General features: G+C 50.7%; 1 protein-coding gene across 1 annotated transcript; it reads right to left on the bottom strand.

The window, feature by feature from the left end:
* Window positions 1-734: 734 nt before the first annotated feature.
* On the bottom strand, window positions 735-13,274 carry ZNRF4 (zinc and ring finger 4). Its single transcript, XM_040241612.1, is given in 3 exon segments — window positions 735-1,978; window positions 1,981-2,259; window positions 13,223-13,274. Coding segments are annotated over 3 exon segments (1,575 nt in total).
* Window positions 13,275-20,752: the final 7,478 nt, after the last annotated feature.

Here is a 20,752-nt window from a genome sequence, read left to right on the forward strand (position 1 = left end):
CTTGAGTGTGTTTGACACTTTCCACTATAAGCAGCTGAAATGATGAAATTTCCATTGAACCTGGAGTTCAGTTCATCATAACCTACTCACGATGCTCTCAGGGTTGAATCAAACGTGCTGTGCTGGGGACTTCCTTGGGCGGTCCAGTGGTTAAGACTTTGCTTTCCACTGAGGTGGGGTGTGGGCTCGATCCTTGGTTGGGTAGCCCAGATCCCACATACTTAGTGGCCAAAAACTCAAAACGTTAAAAAGAAAAAATGCTGTGCTGATGTAAAATGTCAACACTCAGGGAAAGCTGGGTGAGGGGTCCATGGGAACTGTCCAGAGCCCCTTTGCAATTTTTCTGTAAAGCTAAAATTATTCCCAAGTAACAAGTTTATTGTTTTTTTGAGGTTTAAATGAAAGCGAATATTAGGAATCAGGCCCTGTGGACCCAGGATTTGAACTGAGGCACGGTGGGCCCATCACAGGGCCACCATGGGGATGATGCACATAACATCCCTGAGAAGACCACCCTCCCACCCCCACATCCCCTAACTCACCCTCGGATGCCAGGAGCCAGCCTTGGGCTCAGCTGGGACTTGCCAGACGGATGGCATGAGGGACTGCAGCCCCAGAGTAACCGGGGGAGAATCCGCTTCCAAACCCACTTTATTATCTAGTCTCCAGGCTAAAAACATGCCTTCCTTCCACCCTGCCCACCCGGATCTCTACCAGTCTGGGGCTGGCGGGTATCAGTGGCGTTCTGGGGGCCCCTCCAAGGGCGCACTGGCCTCGGCCTCCCCTACAGAGGTGGCATTACAGCGGCACCGGGAGGTGGCTCGGGTCAGCAGAGCCAGCCTCCGGGAGCGCAGCCGGGCCTGGACAGCCCAGATCTGGGTCTGGCGGCCAGACAGCGAGGGGTCTTCCTCGTCCCTGTAGCTGTCGACGGTGGAGTCAGAGTCCTCCGTGCCAGCCACTGACTGCTTGCACATGGGACAGGAGCGCCGGACAGCCTGGGAGAACCAGGGGTCGATGCACTTGCGGTGGTAGGTATGGGAGCAGGGCAGGATCTTGAGGCAGTCGCCTTCCTCGTACTCATCCAGGCAGATGGCGCAGAGGTCATTACACCTGGTGAAGGTGTGGACCTGGGCCCTCTGGGTAGCCTGTGCCTTGACTGCCTGCCCGCTGGCCCGCCAGCTCCAGAGCCAATGGCACAGACGCTGCAGGACAAAGACAGCGCTGGTGAGCAGGGCCAGGGCGCGGCCCAGCACCCAGGAGACGGCCAGCACCGGGTGGCAGTCCAGGTCCGGGTGGGGCGGGTAGTCGGGCAGCAGGACGATGTGGGCCGACTTGTCGCAGCGCATGATGACCCGCAGGTCCTGGGAAGCAGCCTCGCCCACGAACACCGAGGGGATGGCGATCTGCTGCCGCAGGTTCTCATACACGTGGGCCATGCGCACCAGGTCGTCAGAGCGCACATTGTGCACGATAGCCGCCTCAAAGCCAGCCCGCTGCGCGTGCAGCACCTTGAGGTCGAATGTGCAGTCGTAGCGGCGGATCAGCACGATGGCGCCCAGGGAGCCGTTGCCCGGCCGTGGGCCCTGGATGGGATGGCATGCGTTGGCTGGCTTGGCCTCCATCAGGTAGCCTCGCACGCCCCCAGGGGCCAGGGGCGCCCCGAACAGAGCTGGCAGATCCGCAAAGTCCACCATGCTCAAGTTGCCGTCCAGCACGGCCCGTACCACCGCCTGCGAGGGAGCGAGCAGCCCCAGCAGGATCAGCGAGATCCTGACTGCCCCCAGGGCCACAGCTGGCTGCTGCCGCCCCATGGCTGGCCCGTCCTTCTCCAGCTGCGGCGTGGAGCTAGGTCCCGCTGGGGACCGCCAATGGGAGGCCTCCGGGCATATCCAGGGCCTCCCAAGGGACCCGTGGCCAGGGAGGGAATAGAGGTGAACTTGAAAGGGTGGCTCAGAGGCAGCTGAGCAGAGCAGCGGGACCCTGGTGGCCCTACACGGAAACGGCTCCTGGGGGCAGCCAGGCTCTCATTCTGTCCTTGAAGGCTGGTCCCAGGAGGAGATGACCTACCCAGGCGGCCTTCCTGGCAGATAACACTGAGACCGGGAGCCCCCGGGGTTCTAGATGCCCCCAGCCTCTGTGACATCGTCCTGTTACATCCAGTCCCTCCACCCCCTGCCAAGACAGAATTCCTGGGGCTCTGATCTCGGGACTGGACAGCCTTCAGAAAAACTTCTAGAAGTCTCAGCACATCCCTAGCTCCTGGACCTTGTAAGGGTAAAGCTCAGGGGTGCCACAAAGTGGTTTGGCAGTCCACGCTCCCCACCATGGCATGGACCCAGCCTTCTCACTGACATTCTGCCATCATCATCTCCCCAAGCCTCCTAGAGACCCACTAAAGAAGGGGGTCAATGTTCACTCATTTCGAGATTCCCAGGGGACTTAGACTTGTTCAGGGCACCCTCTGCCCATGAGGTTTTAAAGCCCAAATCCCGGACCTCCTCCTTCCCTCACTCCCTCTTGCTCACTCTGCTCCAGACACACAGGCCTCCTTGATGTTATTCCGTGAACACACCCAGCACCATCCTGCCCCAGTGCCTTTGCACAGTCTGTGCCTCAGGCTGGAAGACCCTATCTCCCCGTGGCTGGCTTTTTCTTACCCTTCAGGTCTCAGTTCTTATGTCCCCAGGGTCTAACTGACTTGATGGGAGGGGTGGGAGAAGTGCAATGTCAGGGCTGGGCTAGAAGGAGCGGGTGGTCCAAGTCCCCATCACCCGGGAGATCAGCGGTCCCCAACCTTTTTGGCACCAGGGACCTGTTTCCAGGGGCTTTCCAGGTGGTCCCTGTGGTAAAGAATCTGCTCGCCAGGGCAGGAGATGCAAGAGACATGGGTTCAATCCCTGGGTAGGGAAGATTCCCTGGGGTAGGACATGGCAACCCACTCCAGTATTCCTGCCTGAAGAATCCCACGGACAGAGGAGCCTGGTGGGTTACAGTCCATGAGGTCACAGAGTCAGACAGACCTGAGCATACACACCTGTTTCATGGAAGACAATTTTCTGTGCCCTGGGGGTGGGGGGATGGTTTCAGCATGATTCAAGTGCATTACATTTACTGTGCATCTGATTTTTATTGTGATTACACCAGCTCCACCTTGGGTCATCAGGCATTAGGTCCCAGAGACCACCCGAACCAGCTTTCCTCTCTCAGCTTAGGTCTTCCTCTCTCTCTGTGTCTCCAACTGCCCCTCTTTCCTCATCCAGAGTGCTGGCCATCAGCCTCCTGTCCCCTCTCAACTCTTTATCCCAGATCTCCCGCTGTGAGTCTGTCACCTGGCTGGGCAGTCTGCTCAAGCCCTGAATCATTGCTCTGTCATTAACAAGCTTATGCGAGACCAGGTAAGTCACTGAAGCTCTCTGGGGCTCTAGTCTCCAGATCTTTCAGATGGGTGTAACGATGAGCAACGTGCCTTGTAGGGTCGGTGGTCAGAGAATTAAATGAGATGACACCTGATTGACGTTCACCATGTGCGTGTTAGTTGCTCAGTCGTGTCCGACTCTTTGTGACCCCATGGGCTGTAGCCCGCCAGGCTCCTCTGTCCATGGGATTTCCCAGGCAAGAATACCGGAGTGGGTTGCCATTCCCTTCTCCAGGGGATCTTCCTGACCCAGGGATCAAACCCAGGTTTCCTGCGTTGCAGGTAGATTCTTTACCGTTTGCACCACCAGGGAAGCCCATAGGGTTTGAAGTTTTCATTCTCCCATAACAGACTTGCCTCCAGGTCACAACACTTTCAGTACATCACCACACAGCAGTCAAGCATATTTCTAAAGTTTAATCCTCTGGTCTCTTCCATGCTCTAAACTCTCCCACGGTTTCCTACCTGCCCTCTTGAAATCCAAGTTCCTTTCTGTGTCTGACACAGCTCTCCATAGTCAAGCCCCTGCCGGTATCCAAAACCTCAATAATTTTCTTTTTAAAAATTTTACTATGTTTGGCTGCACTGGGTCTTCATTGCTTTGCATGGGCTTTCTCTAGTTGGGGTGAGCAAGGGCTACTGTTTGCTATGCTGGAAGCGCTTCTCATTGCAGCGGCTTCTCTTATTGCAGAGCACAGGCTCAACGTGGGCGGTCTCCAGTCGTGGCACGTGGGCTCTAGAGCACAGGTTCAATAGTTGGGGCACACAGGCTTAGCTGCTCTGAGGCCTGTGGGATCTTCCTGAACCAGGGATTGAACCTGTGTCCCCTGCACTGGCAGGCGTATTCTTATCCAACTGCGCCACCAGGGAGACCCCTCAATGCTCTTCAATGCTCCGAATGCATCATGACTTACTTAACCTCTAGAACTTTGCTAGTGCTGTTCCCTCTGCCGGGAACAGAATTCTCTTCTCAACCACACTTCAGCAGGCTGGCTACTTAATTCTTTAGGTTGTCGCTGTTGGCTTAATACTTCCCAGAGCAGCCCTCAGCCAATGATAAAGAAGAGACACAGGAGTCAAACAGACAGAAGGCCATGTCACAACAGAGGGAGAGGTTCCAGCGCTGAGTCTCCTGGCCAAGGACTGTCGAGGGCAGCCAGCAACCGCCAGACACTAGCAGGGAGGCGGGAAACAGGCTCTCCCTCTGAGCCAGCAAGAAGGAACGGACCCTGCTGACACCTCGAGTCTGAACTTCCAGCCTCCACAACTGTAGGGCTGCCCCCGGTCATGGCAGCTGTAGAAATGAAAGCACAGTTGGAATCCTTGGCCCTAGGGCCCACGTCTGGGTGAGGCCAAGCAGACACAAGGTGTCAGCACATTGAGACCGCACGGCGAGGAAGGATGAAGCTGGAGGGAGTGGGTGGAGAACACATGCGGCGAATGCAAAGGGCATGCGCAAAGGGCCTGCGGTGAGAGGGAGGGAGAGGTGAATGGTTGGATATGGCAAGCCGTCAGAGTGGCTAAGAAGAGGGTTTTACTGAAGGATGGCAGAGAGATGGGCAAGGGCAGGACTCGACCCAAACCTTGAATGTCGCTGACTTCAGAATTTACAGAGACTGATGAGGAGCCTTAGAGAAGATCAGAACAGAGACAGGACATGGTCAGATCATATTTCTCATTTCTGCTCTCTGTATTTCTGCACTGTTTGAATCTTCTTACAATGGAAGTGAATTCACGTATGACTCCTGAAATAAAGAAAGATTTGTGTTTCTGAAAGAACCCTCTGGTTGTTGGATGCAGGGTGGGTTGGAGAGACAAGGAAAGGTGGAGAAGCCACGGAGGCAGCGGGAGAACCAGGGGAGGGGCTGGGGAATAGGACAGAGAGAGGATAACAGGGCATCATAGCCCTGAATGAGTGAGTGGGCAGGAAGGTCAAAAGGGGAGGTGTCCTTGAATGGAGCTGGTCATGGGGGTGAGGGGCGTCACTCTCTTCCCCTGGAGCTTACTTGGAGCAAGTTTTGTTTGGTGCTACTGTCTTTAATCTCTTTCTGGCAATGGCTAATTTTCCTAAGATACAGGTCCTTGGCTCCGTGGGCATTTTTTTTTTTTTAACTTTCTGACCACGCCGTGCGGCATGTGGGACCCTAGCTCTCCAACCAGGAATTGAACTTGAGTCCCTCTGCATCACAAGCACAAAGTCTTAATGCCTGAATTACTAGGGAAGTTCATTCCCTTCCCCATTGACATTTTGAGGCGTCACTTTGTTTTCTGTATCTTTATTTCTTGTGGGTCCCTTCCCTTTGCAGCAAGTGATATAGTTTTTCATTTATGACTCGACAATCTTTTTAAGGAAAGATAAAATGTCGATCTTTAGGGAGTATTTGGTAAACAAAGGAACAGGCGCATGATAGGGAAAAGTTCAAGCCAGAGTTCTCCAAAGATTGGCAGTTAATAAACGGAGTTTGTTAGGGCTGCCATAACAAATACAGTAAGTCCCCTACATACGAACCTTCAAGCTGCTAAATTTCAAAGATGCAAACGGGTGTTTGCAGGTCCAGTCACATAGTTTAGTTCACCTGCCTGGTGTACACTGTCATGTCAGAGCATCCTCGATAAGTCGTTGTGCTTTCGTGTACTTTACAGTAGAGAGTACAGCATTTTTATTTCAAGCCCAGGATGTCTGGAAGCTTCCCTGGTGGCTCAATTGGTTAAGAATCTGCTCACAGTATGGGAGACCCAGGTTAGATCCCTGGGTGGGGAAGATCTCCTGGAGAAGGAAATGGCAACCCACTCCAGTATTCTTGCCTGGAAAACTCCCTGGACAGAAGAGCCGGGTGGGCTATAGTCCATGGGATCACAGAGAGTCAGGCACGACTGAGTAACTAACACTTTCACTTTCTCGATGTCCGGAAGCAAGTGTAAAAGCAGTAGCGATATAGCTGGTACTGCTAAGAAGTGCCAAGTGATAACAATGGAAACAAAAGTGAAAATAATTGAAGGAGTGGAGCAACAAGAGGAAGAAGCAGCTGAAAAGTCGAAGGGATTCGTGGCACAGGAGATGGTAAGGGGTTTTCTTTATTTCAGGAGGCTCTGTTAGTTTTTGGAAGCACGGGACCAAATGCGGAACAGTACACGGAAGCTGCAAGCCATTCAGATTGCAATCCAGCAGCTGCCGTGTCATCTATGATGAAGAAAGGGGGGAAAAAAGAGCTACTACCAAGACATCGCTGGATTGTTTTTTTCAAGAGGGTAAATAGAGTTGAATCCACAAGGAACCAGAAGCTGTGCCATCAATGTCAGGCAAGAGTGACGCTGCAACCTGCCCTCCATCTATTGCTGACGATCCTTCAGCTCTCCCATCGCCCACCTTCTCTAGCTCCTCCAGTCAGTAATTCTTCTTGCCTCTTCACTCGATGCCTGCCCCTGCGTGCCAGCCATTGATTGTATTGTGCTACTGTACTTTTAAGGTACTGTACTGTAAGATTAAAAATGTTTTCTTTATTTTTGGTGTTTGTTTATGTATTATTTGTGTAAAACGTATTACAGTACTACATAGCTAATTGTATTAGTGAAGTACCTAGGCTAACTTGGGTTTCCCTGGTGGCTCAGACAGTAAAGAATCCACTTGCAATGCAGCAGACCCAGGTTTGATCCCTGGGTCAGGAAGATTCCCTGGAGAAGGGAATGGCAACCCACTCCAGTATTCTTACCTGGAGAATTCCCTGGACAGAGGAGCCTGGTGGGCTATACAGTCCATGGAGTTGCAAAGGCTTGGACACGACTGAGTGACTGACACTTTAGGCTAACTTTATTGAACTTATGAGTTCACTGGGCTTATGAATGGGCTCTTGGAATGGAACTCATTTGTATGTAGGCAACATATCGAATCAATGGGAGAAATGCTAGAATGCTTGGTTGAAGGTTTAAGGAGAAACAGAATGGTTTTACACTGCCAAAGACCTCTCTTAAGATATTTACAAATTTGAAAGGTAAGAAGGTAATTTTCCGGGAGAGAGGGGAGTCATATGTCCTGACCACGTGGTCATAACATCACTGCCGATGAGAGCCAGCGACTTCTGGAGTCTCCCGACATCCTACACCAAGGGGGGGATGCAACATCAGCCCCCTGGGGGATTCTGGGGAGAAACACACAATCCCACTCCAACTATGAGCTGACATCAGACAGACCCAAGATGAGAGACCCTCTGCAAAATCCTGGCCAGTGTTCTTCACAAATGTCAAGGTCGTGGAAGACATGGAAAGACTGAGGAACTATTCTGGCATGAAGGATGCCAGGCAATGTGATGACAAGATGAAATGAGTGACTCTGGGTGGGGTCCTGGACCAGGAAGGGGACACTCCCAGAAAAAACTACTGAAATTCAAATGAGGTCTGTAGGTCTGTTTATGATATTCTACCTGTACTAATTCCTGGTTTTGATCATCCTACCAGGCAATATATGACATTAACAGGAGGGGAAGCTGGGTGGAGAAAATGTAGGAACTCTGCTTCCTGCCGGATGCAGGGAGCACGGGTTCTACCCCTTGTCCGGAAAGATCCCATGTGCTGCAAGGCAACTAAGCCCATGTGCCCCAACTGGAGAAAGCCCACAGGCAACAACAAAGACCCAGCACAGCCAAAAATAAATAAATAAAAATAATAAAAGAAAATAAAATTATTCTGGAACAAAACATTTTTTAAAAAGAGGCTTAAGGCACTAAAATGTAGGAGGAGAGGGAGGCGGAAGGAAGAGGGGGGAGGAGGAACAGCAGGTAGCCCTGAGACAAGGTTTGGGATGCAAGCGGTTTATGTGGGAGGTGACACCAGGAAGCCCCAGGAGGAGTCAGGGAGTATGAGAGGGATGGGAGGGAGCCTGTCCAGGGTGCGTTTGTGATTAGGTGGCTGTGGTGGGCAGAGGGGGCTCAGTCCCACTGGGGCCTCTGCCGAGCATGAACTACAAAGTTTCGTGGCTCGAGGGACGAGGGAGCTGGGGTATGTACACTCCGGCTCCTGCTGGCCATTGGCTGGGGGTTGCTGGAGGGGACGGCATGAACTCTTGAGACACTCCTTGCCTGCCATGAGCAAAGCAGGCTCAGGCAGAGCATCTGGGCTGGGATGCCAGCCAGCAGTGCAGAGAAAATGATGAGGACCCAGGGTATCTGGGCAGGCCACTAACAGCTGATGGACCTTTAGTCCTGCACTGACTGATATGGCAGCCACCAGCAACCTGGGCTTATTTCACTACATTAAAATGAAACATTTAAAAATTAACATAAAAACATTCAAAAACATTAAAAATTTTCTTCCTCACTCATACGTGCCACATTTCAACTGTTCTGCAGCCACCTGTGAGTGACCGTGTTTGGTGGCACAGGTCTTGAACATTCCATTGGTCACAGAAAGTTCTATTGGACAGCCCTGCATTGGAGGATTTTAAGTGAAAGAGTGGCATAACCAACTGAGGAACTAGCAAATCCCTTTGGCTGCTGAGGGAAAACAGCTGGTTGGGAGTAAGAGTGGAAGCCAGGAGCCCAGGAAGAAGGAAAGAACAGTCATGCAGGCTGGAGGTAATGGAGGTTCGGACTGGTGCAGTAGCAGTAGGGAAAGCAGCTGCCTGGAAGTGGCATCACCGGTGAGTCCCGACCGTTTGGATGTAAGAGGTGAAGGGAGAGAAGGAAGGACAGGTGAGATTTGTCTCAGATGTGAGCAGCACGGGGAAATGGGGTCCAAGGAGGGAAAGTCAGTTCAAGTGGAAATGCTGAGCTTTGTCTTGGTGCCCCTGGGTCTGAGGGGTCAGGCAGGACCAGGGGTGTGTGAGGGGAAAGGGTGGGGGGCATCCAGTTGGCAGCTGGACTCTAACGGTGGAAGCCTGGGTACACGCAGGAATCTGGGCCCTCGGGCCATCCTGGCCACCAGCCCAGCTGGCAACCGCTGGGCCATGATCTAACTTGTCAGGCGGAAGCCCAGCCCCGTCCCCAGGCTCGAAGGCACAGCTTGCCTAAATGCTAACAAGTTTCGCCTCCAAATGGTGGCGGGTATGCGCGTGTGTATGTATGTGTGTGTTTAATTCTGGAATGAATTTAATTCTAATTCCACCGACTTTGGGGATGGGAAACAGCTGTCTTAATGAGTTAAACAGTGGGTTTAAAATAGCGAGCATCTGCTCGCCGTCTGAGCTGGCACCCGCCAAGCCTCCTCCAGGGCTCTGGGGCCCACAGTCTGGGGGCTCTGGGGATGGTACAGGACATGGGGTTAGCAGGTCCAAGAAGCAGTGTTAAAGCGAGCCCTGCCACAAGGCAAATTATCTACGCCTGGGACTTCTGCTGCTTTATCTGTAAAAAGCAGGGGCTGTTTGGGATGTCCCCAGTGGTCCAGTGGTTAAGAACCCATGCTCCCATCTGCAGGGGATGTGGGTTCAATCCCTGGTCAGGGAACTAAGATCCCACATACCTTGAGGTGCTGCTAAAGAATAAGTACATAAATGTTTTAAAAGTTGGAGCTGTTTATCCACCATGCTGAGCCATACCTTGTGCTAAGACCAACCAGGCACACAGCTGAGGATGTGGGGGGCCAGTCCTGTGGGGCCGACAGACCACAGGTGCATACCCCCGGAGTGCAGAGGCCTGCTGGACCTGAGGCCCGAGACTCTCCGGGTATCAGTTTCCTCACCTATAAATGGAAATAACAACACTACCCAACACAGACAGTTCTTTAAAAGTTTAGATGAATTAAGAGTTTCCCTGGTGGTTCCGTGGCAAAGAATCTGCCTGCCAGTGCAGCAGACTCAGGTTTGATCCCTGATGCAGGAAGACCCCACGTGCCACAGAGCAACTAAGCCCGAGCACCACAGCTATTGAGCCTGTGCTGTAGAGCCCGGGAGCCACAGTGGCTGAGCCCATTACCGTAACTTCTGGAGCCCACACCCACAGAGCCCGTGCGCTGTAATCAAAGAAGCCACTGCAACAAGGAACCCACGCACCACAACTAGAGGAAAGCCTGAGTGGCAACAAAGACCCAGCGCAGCCCAAAATAAAGCTTAGGTGATTTGTGATGCATGAAGGGTGTGCTCAGAATCAGGTGACAGCAAGCAAGATGTAAATGTGTCAAAAGCTTTCTAAGTCAATTAATGTATTGTAGAAATTCAAAGAAAAATAACCAGAGAGAGGAAATCGCAGGGTGATATATGCCACAGAGGGGACTGGGTGGAGCTGGTTTAGACAGGGAAGTCAGGGAGGGCTTCCTGGAGAAGATGACTTTTTCCTTTTTCGGCTGTTCCGGGTCTTTGTTATCCTGTGGGGAGCTCACTGTGGTCCATGGGCTTCTCTGGTTGCAGTATGTGGGATCCACATTCCCTGACTAGGGATCAAACCCAGGTCCCCTGCATTGGGAGCATGGAGTTTTAACCATAAAGCACCAGGGAAGTCCCGAGGAGGTGACTTTTGAGCTGAGACCTGAAGGAAGAGGAGGAACTGCCCATGTGCAAGCCAAGCATGGAGCATTCCAGGCAGAGGCAATGGCAGGTGCAAAGGCCCTGTGGCAGGACCATGTGTGGGTATTCCGCCAACAGCAAGAAGGCTGGCACAGAGGGAAGAGGAATAGGGCCAGAATTGGAATGGACCTGTAGGCTGCATTTTGGAATTTAAGCTTTATCCTGAAGGCACTGGGGAGCCACTGGGGCTTCCAACTGAGGAAGGAGTGAGATATTTTGCAGCCAGAATCACGACTCTCATCTCAGCTTCTGTTTGCATTTATTAAGCACCTACTGGACCCCTGGCCCTCAAGCAGAATCAGAGCTGCTCAAAGCCAGGATGGGAAAGAGAGAGACACTAAGGCGCCACATCATTTATCCCAGTTTGGCAGAGTGTAGCCCATGGGTGATATTCCTGACACAGACAGCCTGGGTTAGGGTCCCAGCTCTGCCACTCCCCAGCCACACAGGCTGTCCTCAACCTCCCCTTCTTGGGACTGAGTTGTCTCCCAGATGGAAATATATGCTCCACCCCTAACTTTGCATGTCCTGTCATCACATTTCCAAAATTTAAACTAACTTCTTAAAATGTGAAATATACACCTACCCTGTGTGTGTGCTAAGTAGTTTCAGTTGTGTCCGACTCTTTGTAACCGCATGGACTATAGCCAGCCAGGTTCCTCCATCCATGGGATTCTCCAGGCAAGAACACTGGAGGGGGTTGCCGTGTCCTCCTTCAGGGGATCTTCCCCACCCAGGGATTGGCAGGTGGGTTCTTTACCATTTGCACCACCTGGGAAGCCCCTAGTGACCCAGCAATTCCACTCCTAGGGATTTGCTCAGGAGCAAGATTGAGAGCAACCTCAAACTGGAAACCACCAAACTGTCCATCAACAGGCAAATGGATAAGCAAACCATGGTCCACGTGAACCAAAGAACATTCCTCAGCCATGCAGAGAGATGAAGCACTGAGACAGGCAAGGACAGGAAAGCCAGAAAGAAGAATGCTACCCAGAAACTACAAACTAACGCAGGGTGACCCAATCAGATTGGCGGTTGCTTAAAAAGGGGCGGGGCTAGAGGTGGGGAAGAGAGGGAGTAGGGAGAAGTTACAAAGGGACCCAAGAAAAACTCTGGGGCTGATGTGCACCTGCCTGAAAACACATCCCACTCACATCTCGAGTGTTTGTATTTTACTGTGCGGAAACTATACCTCATACGTAAGTAAGAAAGCTATGGTGTTTCCAGTAGTCATGTATGGATGTGAGAGTTGGACCATAAAGAAGGCTGAGCACCGAAGAATCGATGCTTTTGAACTGTGGGGCTGGAGAAGACTCTTGAGAGTCCTTTGGCCTACAAGGAGACCAAACTAGTCAATCCTAAAGGAAATCGACCCTGGATAGTCAATGGAACGATGATGCTGATGCTGAAGCTCCAATACTTTGGCCACCTGACGTGAAGAGCCGAGTCACTGGAAAAGACCCTGATCCTGGGAAAGACTGAGGGAAGGAGGAGAAAGGAACAACAGAGGATGAGATGGTTGGATGGCATCACTGACTCAATGGACACGAGTTTTGAGCAAGCTCCGGGAGACGGTGAAGGACAGGAAGGACTGGTGTGCTGCAGTCCATGGGGTCACAAAGAGCCGGACATGACTGATCAACTGAACAACCACAACAAACCATAAAGCTATAAAGATGAATGAAATAACCAACAAAAACCAAAAAAAAAAAAAAAAAAAAAGGGTGGGGGGCAAGCACTTGCCCGGCGTACAAGGGGCACCAGCCAGGCTGGAAACTTCCTGGGAGGCTGTAATGGGGGAGGGGGAATTCAGGAGAAGTTTCCTGAGGCCATAATCCAGGGCCACAAGCTTACCCCAGATCCCCATCCTCCCCACCCTCGACCTCCACAGCCTCCATCCCGGGAAAGGAGCCTTGCCAGCCTGCACTCCACCCAGGCCCCAGAAAGTAATTTCTTAACGTTTTGCTCTCCGCCAACGAGACACAAGATTAATTACAGCCATAAACACACTGGGCGCCACCTAAATATTTCATAGATTTGTGCGTGCACGGGCACACACGCACTCCTCTTTTCTTATGTTTTGTTTTTAAAGGAGGGGGGGACACATGGGGGAGTTTGCCCTCCCCTCCCCCACACCTTCCATCTCCTCATGTCCTCTCCTGTCTTTCTTCCTTCCCTTGCTGGAGGAGTCTCAAGGAGATCAGGAGATTTTGCTCTGGGTTCAGTGGAGGAATGCATTTCCCTGGCTGCCTCCTTGCAAGGTGGCAGCTGTGTCAGGAAGATGTAGGGGGTGGCAATGGGTCTGGGCATGACCTTACCCTTGGGAGGAGGGGCACTGGAGGCCCCTATGTCATTACGGAAAGCGGCCATGAGTCCCCTCCCCCTTCCTAAAGGATCAATCAACACTCATTTATTCATTCAACAGATGTTTCTCGGGGCTGCAGTGTGTGGCAGTTTAGAACACAGACTTGAGATTGGAGAGATCTGGCCCTGAATTCAGCCTTGACAATTTCTTGGCTGTGTGATCTGGGGTGATTGTCTTCACCTCTTGGAGTCTCAGTTTCCCATTTGCAAGATAGAGAAAATAATAGTATCCTATATCATAGGGTTTCTCCAATTAGCTTAAATTAGATCTAAAATCCTTATAATGTTCTCTCTGTGGGGCCAAGTATACAGTAGGTGCTCAGTCAGTTTCGCTATCATGAGGAGGGTATATTACTGTTCAGCTCTGAGCTCTGTCCTGGGAGCTGGGGATGGAGCATCAAAGGAGACCAATGGATACCACCCCCCTCATGCTCAGAACTTATTCCTTCTCTTTTCAGCCCTGCACTTTACATTCGAAGGCTCAAAGCCATGAAATGGTTTGGTTAGGGACTCCATGCAGGGTATAACGGAAGGAACTCAGAGATGCCCCCAGTGACCTCAAGACCTCTTTTTTTGTAGATGGGGAAACTGAAACACAGAGAAAGGCAAGGAGGGTGCCCATTCCTTCAACTCTGAGCCCAGCCCTGGGTCTCAAGAGGGAGCCCAGATAATTTCCTATCACATCCCTGCCCAGCTTTGGCACTGCAGCATCAGGAGCTGCCTGCGTGCAATTTGCCAAATGTGACAGTATCTTGGCTCCAGTGGTCTAGCCTGAGCCAAGACAGACCCAGGACCGACCCGGGCCCCGCCCTCTCAGGGCTCATGTCTAGTGGGGAGAACAGGCAACAAGCAATAAACACCATAAATAATTGTGTGGTGTGTTGGGAAATCAATGCTATGAAGAGAACAAAGAAGCAGGGAGAAGGTACGGTGTGTCAGAGGTGGAGGAGGGTGAAGTTACAAGGGGCTCACTGAAGAGGTGGTATCAGAGCTGACACTTGAGGGAGGTGAGGGACAGACCCACGCTGGGTCTGGGGAACAGCATTCCAGGCAGAGGACACAGTCCATGCAAAGGCCCTGGGGCAGGACGGTGCCTGGTGCGTTGGCGGAACAGCAAGGAGGCACATATGTCTGGAGCAGAGCGAGCCAGGGAGGAGGAGAGGGCAGGGAGGGACAGGAGCAGGTGAAGCAGGGCCTTGTGGGGCACTGGGAGGATTTCAGTTCTTACCCCAAGGAGGTGGGACCCTGGAGGATCAAGGGTGGAGGAGGGGAGGAGCCTGCTAGGTGCTCACGGGCGCCCTCTGGCGGCTGAGCGGAGAACAGAGGTGAGAATGGAAACTCAACGACCTTGGAAGAAAAGTTATGACCAACCTAGGCAGCATATTAAAAAGCAGAGACATTACTTTGCCAACAAAAGTCCGTCTAGTCAAGGCTGTGGTTTTTCCAGTAGTCATGTATGGATGTGAGATTTGGACTATAAAGAAACCTGAGTGCCAAAGAACTGATGCTTTTGAACTGTGGTGTTGGACAAAACTCTTGAGAGTCCCTTGGACTGCAAGGAGATCCAACCAGTCCATCCTAAAGGAGATCAGTCCTGAATAATCATTGAAAGGACTGATGTTGAAGCTGAAACTCTAATACTTTGGCCACCTGATGCGAAGAACTGACTCATCTGAAAAGACTCTGATGCTGGGAAAGATTGAAGGTGGGAGGAGAAGGGGATGACAGAGGATGAGATGGTTGGATGGCATCACTGACTCAATGGACATGAGTTTGAGTAGACTCTGGGAGTTGGTGATGGACAGGGAGGCCTGGGGTGCTGCAGTCCGTGGGGTCAGACACGACTGAGAGATGGAACCGACTGAACTGCAAAGGTGAGGGGAGGGAGGAGGGCAGGGGAGCTGAGATTTAGCCAAGGTGGCCTGGGAACGCATCTCTGAAGAGGTGAACTTTGAGTTCTAAGTGAGTGAAAAAGTCTAGGGTTAGAAAGAGCATTCCAGGAAGAGACCACAGCCAGTGCAAAGGTTCTGAGGCAGGAACAAATGTGATCTGTGTAATGAGCATAATGGAGATGGAGTGAGATGGGGGGAAGGGATCTGGGAGGAGGATAAGATTCTGGACCAGGCAGAGCCCTGTGAGCTCCAGGGAGTTTCTGCTCTATTCTAAGGCAATGGGGATCCATGCCTTTGAGAAGGGAAAGGGCAGGATAGGATGTATAATGTGGGAGGCAGAATAATATGTCCCCGAAGATGTCCTCATCTTAATGTAACCCATGAATGTGGCCCCTTACATAGTGTGGTGGGGCGAATAGTGTCCTCCCCAAATTCATGTCCACCCAGAACCCCAGAATGTCACCTTATTTGGAAATCACCTTTTAGCAGATGTAATTAGTTAAGGATGAATGAAATCATCCTGCATCTATGGTGAACCCTAAATTCAATGACTGTTACCCATATAAAAAAGAATAGAGACTCAGTCATTAAAAAGAATGAAATCATGCCATTTGCAGCAACATAGATGGCCCGAGAGATGATCATACTAAGTGAGTCAGAGAAAGAAAAATATCGTATGATATTACCTCTATGCAGAATCTAAAGTAATAATAATAATACAAACTTATTTACAAAACAGAAATAGACTTAGAGAACAAACATGATTACCGGGGGGGGGGGGGGGAAGGTGAGGGACAGGGACAGATTGGGAGTTTAGGATGGACATGTATGCACTGCTTTATTAAAGTAGATAACCAACAAGGACCTACTGTATAGCACACAGAACTCTCCTTAATACTCTGCAATAACCAAAATAGGAAAATAATTTGAAAAGAATAGATACATGTATATATGTATCATTGAATCGCTTCGTGGTACAGCTGAAACTAACACAACATTGCAAATCAACTGTGTGAGTGCTGATGTGTGAATGGGTGCTCAGGCACTTCGGTCGTGTGCGACTCTTTGCGACCCCACGAACTGTAGCCCTCCAGGCTCCTCTGTCCATGGGATTCTCCAGGCAAGAATACTGGAGTGGGTTGCAGGCAGGTTCTTTACCCACTGAGCCACCTGGGAAACCCCTTAATCAACTATACTCAAATGCAAAATAACAATTAATAAAACAAAAAAAAAAAAAGAAGAGAGCATAGAGACCCACACAGAAGACCGCCACGTGAAGACGGAGACAGAGACTGGAAGAATGTTCCGTCAAGGAACACCTTGTATATTTTATGTGTATTTCACTACAATGAAAATATTTTTATATTTAAGAAGCAACAGTATGTTGGGGGTACTGGGTTTTCTTTGGGGGTGATGAAAATGTTTTGGAACTAGAGAGAGGGGATACAATACTGGCAATATGTTAAATGCTGCCAGGTTGGCTAATTTTGTGTGATATAAATTTCACCTCAGTTTTAAAAAGGAAGAATAAAACAAAATAAAATAAAACCCCTTGCTTTGGGTGCCCTCCCTGCTGACTTTCTGATGCAGACTCTTCCAGAGCTTTCTCTGCCTATGTCACTGTCCTGCAGCTTCCCCTTGTGTCCCCAACATCAGTCCACAGCTGCTCACATAGCTGATCTCATCCTTTTTCACGGCTGTATAATCTCCCCTTATCCAAGGAGCAGGAGTCATCCACTGCTGTGGTGGGCTTCTGGCAGTTTCCAGGTATCTGCCCTTCAATGCCAAAGTGAAGGTGAGTGGACATCACTCTCTATCACTCTGGAATGGGGGCAGAGGCTAAATTTGTTTTTCTTGTGGTGGTGGTTTTTTTCTCTTTTTTTGGTCACACCACATGCCTTCTGAGATCTTAGTTTCCCCACCAGGGATCAAACCCACAGTGGAAGCTCAGAGTCTTAACCATTGGACCACCAGGGAAGTGCTGACTTTGGCTTAGTTTGAATTTCACTGGACGCCACCCACTCCTCCCTCCATTTCCAGGCTGTTTGTTTCTTATCATTCTGCCCTTGAGCCAGAGTGGGTGGCCAGGGCTCTCTTCCTTGGCCTCCATGCCTCCACCCTGCTCCCCTCCAATTATTTCCTAGAGGGATCTATTTACACATAAAGGGCACCACAACCCTCTCCTGCTCAACATCCTCCCAGGGCTCCCTCAGTTCAGTTCAGTCACTCAGTTGTGTCTGACTCTTTGGGACCCCATGGACTGCAGCACCCCAGGCCTCCCTGTCCATCACCAACTCCCAGAGTTTACTCAAACTCATGTCCATTGAGTCAGTGATGCCATCCAACCATCTCATCCTCTGTTGTCCCCTTCTTCTCCCTCCCTCAATCTTTCCCAGCATCAGGGTCTTTTCCAATGAGTCAGTTCTTCACATCACGTAGCCAAAGTATTGGAGTTTCAGCTTCAGCATCAGTACTTCCAACGAATATTCAGGACTGATCTCCTTTAGGATGGACTGGTTGGATCTCCTTGCAGTCCAAGGGACTCTCAAGAGTCTTCTCCAACACCACAGTTCAAAAGCAGCAATTCTTCAGCGCTCAGCTTTCTTTATGGTCCAACTCTCACATTCATACATGACCACAGGAGAAACCATAGCCTTGACTAGACAGACCTTTGTTGGCAAAGTAATGTCTCTGCTTTTTAATATGCTGCCTAGGTTTGTCATACCTTTTCTTCCAAGGAGCGACTGTCTTATAATTTCAAGGCTGCAGTCACTATCAGCAGTGATTTTGGAGCCCAAAATATAAAGTCTCCCACTGTTTCCATTGTTTCCCCATCTATTTGCCATGAAGTGATGGGACCAGATGCCATCATGATCTTAGTTTTCTGAATGTTGAGTTTTAAGCCAGATTTTCACTCTCTACTTTCACTTTCATCAAGAGGCTCTTTAGTTCTTCTTCGCTTTCTGCCATAAGTGTGGCGTCATCTGCGTATTTCTCCCGGCAATCTTGATTCCAGCTTGTGCTTCTTCCAGCCCAGCGTTTCTCATGATGTACTCTGCATATAAGTTAAATAAGCAGAGTGACAATATACAGCCTTGACATAGTCATTTCCAGATTTGGAACTCCTTCAGTCAGTTCAGTTCAGTCGCTCAGTCGTGGATCTCCTTGCAGTCCAAGGGACTCTCAAGAGTCTTATCCAGCACCACAGTTCAAAGGCATCAATTCTTCGGCCCTTACCTTTCTTCACAGTCCAACTCTCACATCCATACATGACCACTGGAAAAACCATAGCCTTGGCTAGACGGACCTTTGTTGGCAAAGTAATGTCTCTGATTTTGAATATGCTATCTAGGTTGGTCATAACTTTTTTTCCAAGGAGAAAGAGTCTTTTAATTTCATCGCTGCAATCACCGTCTGCAGTCATTTTGGAGACCAAAAAAATAAAGTCTGATACTGTATCCACTGTTTCCCCATCTATTTCCCATGAAGTGATGGGACCAGATGCCATGATCTTCATTTTCTGAATGTTGAGCTTTAAGCCAACTTTTTCGCTCTCCTCTTTCACTTTCATCAAGAGGCTTTTTTAGTTCCTCTTCACTTTCTGCCATAAGGGTGGTGTCATCTGCATATCTGAGGTTCTTGAGATTTCTCCCGGCAATCTTGCTTCCAGCTTGTGCTTCTTCCAGTCCAGCGTTTCTCATGATGTACTCTGCATAGAAGTTAAATAAGCAGGGTGACAATATACAGCCTTGACGTACTCCTTTTCCTATTTGGAACCAGTCTGTTGTTCCATGTCCAGTTTGAACTGTTGCTTCCTGACCTGCATACAGGTTTCTCAAGAGGCAGGTCAGGTGGTCTGGTATTCCCATCTCTTCCAGAATTTTCCACAGTTTATTGTGATCCACAGTTTATTGTGATCCACAGTTTATTGTGATCCACACAGTCAAAGGCTTTGGCATAGACGTGCCCCTTGAATAAAATGCAGTCCTCCTTACCATCAGTCCTCCCCGCAGCAGCCAGAGGGCGCTCTTGAGCACCTGTCAGGCCCCATCCCTCCTCCAATCTTGGCCCTCCAAGGTCCCAGCTCTCCCTGCGTAAAAAGCCCGTCTTCCTAGTAACCCACAAGGCTCTGCACCACCTGCCCGGTCCCTTGCTGCCCTCCACTCCTCCCTCTGGATCACTCTACTCCACACAGGCTCCTCGCTGTTCCTCCAGCACAGCAGGCCGGGTCCTGCCCCAGGGCATTTGCACGTGCCAGCACCTCTCTGCCTGGAGGGCTCTTCCCATTCACCCTCTTCTCCAGGGAAGCTCCTGATTTTTCAAATCACAGCTCTAGCCTCATTTCCTCATTCCAGACTCACTGTGTGGGGAGAGGGAGGTGAGGGGTCTGGGGGAGAAGATGGAGCTCTCCAGGGGAGAAAGCAGGCAGAGATGGGAGAGCAGCGGGTGAGGAGCCAGGCTTGGGGAAGGTAAGTTAGAGGCTGAAAAGGATGCTGGGGTGGGAGCGGGGGCAGCTGGTTTCTCTTGCGAGGAGCCCCCACTTTCCCACCAAGGCACTGGCTCTTACACATCAACACTCGCCAGAGACGCGGGAAATATTTTCTCTCTGCTGACACTTTTGGCAAAATACAAATCCTCCAGCTTTTTTCCGTGCAAAAAACATGTCCATCAAAACCGTCCCCGCAGTGCCTGCAGGAGAGAGAGGCCGCTGGATTTGGTCCGGGGACTGCGGAAAGGGCTCAGGGAGAGAAATATGCAGCGGGCCTCTTCATCTCTCTCTGCAGCCAGAGGGCGACATAAAAGCAGTGAGGACAGAAGTCAAATAGTCCCTCCGCCCCCGCCCCCCTCCCCCATTTGCTGAGTGCTTGGTCAGGGCTGAAAGCGCCACTTCTGTAGTTGCTCCATGGGTCTTCATAATGCCACAGTTGTTATCTCCACTTTTCAGATGAGAAAGCTGAGCCAGAGAGGGGAATACACCTCCCCAAGGTCACACAGCAGAGCCAGGATTTGAATGCATAGGCCACTCTACTCAGGGATGCCTAGAAGAGCTCCTTCCCAGAAGGCAGAAGGCAAGAAAGTAACAGAGACCAAAGGATCAGCATATGCAAAGGTTTCAAAGCAGGTTCCATTCAACAGCTCCAGCTGTAGCCAGCAGCCCTCAGTTAAATCAGCCTGCGACTGTGCAGAGCCTAGAGGGAGGTGTACAAGCTGGGTCCCTCAGCCACAGTGGTGATGAGGACAGGGTGTTCCTGGTGTCCCCCAACTGGCTGGTCACATCTTCCTTGACTGCCTGCATTACCTTTGTTGCATCCTAGTCCCCACAAACCCCTAAATCAGGGCTGAGAGTGAGAGCAGCTGTGCATCCCTAAGCAAGTTGCTTAACCTCTCTGTGCCAGTTTCCCTGTTGGTTAAAATAGACATAAAAAATAATCCCTAACTCCCAATTAAAACCATGACTGTCCCCCAAACACTTGGCACACAGTAGGTGCTTATAAATGTGGAATATATTTAGGTAAGTGGTTTCTGACCAATGACTGGGGTGGGAGAGAACATCTTCCTCCCTCCCACCCACCCACCCAACTCAGGGAAAGG

Source organism: Oryx dammah, unplaced genomic scaffold (genome assembly GCF_014754425.2).
Source record: "Oryx dammah isolate SB20612 unplaced genomic scaffold, SCBI_Odam_1.1 HiC_scaffold_5, whole genome shotgun sequence".
Taxonomy (NCBI): Eukaryota; Metazoa; Chordata; class Mammalia; order Artiodactyla; family Bovidae; genus Oryx; species Oryx dammah.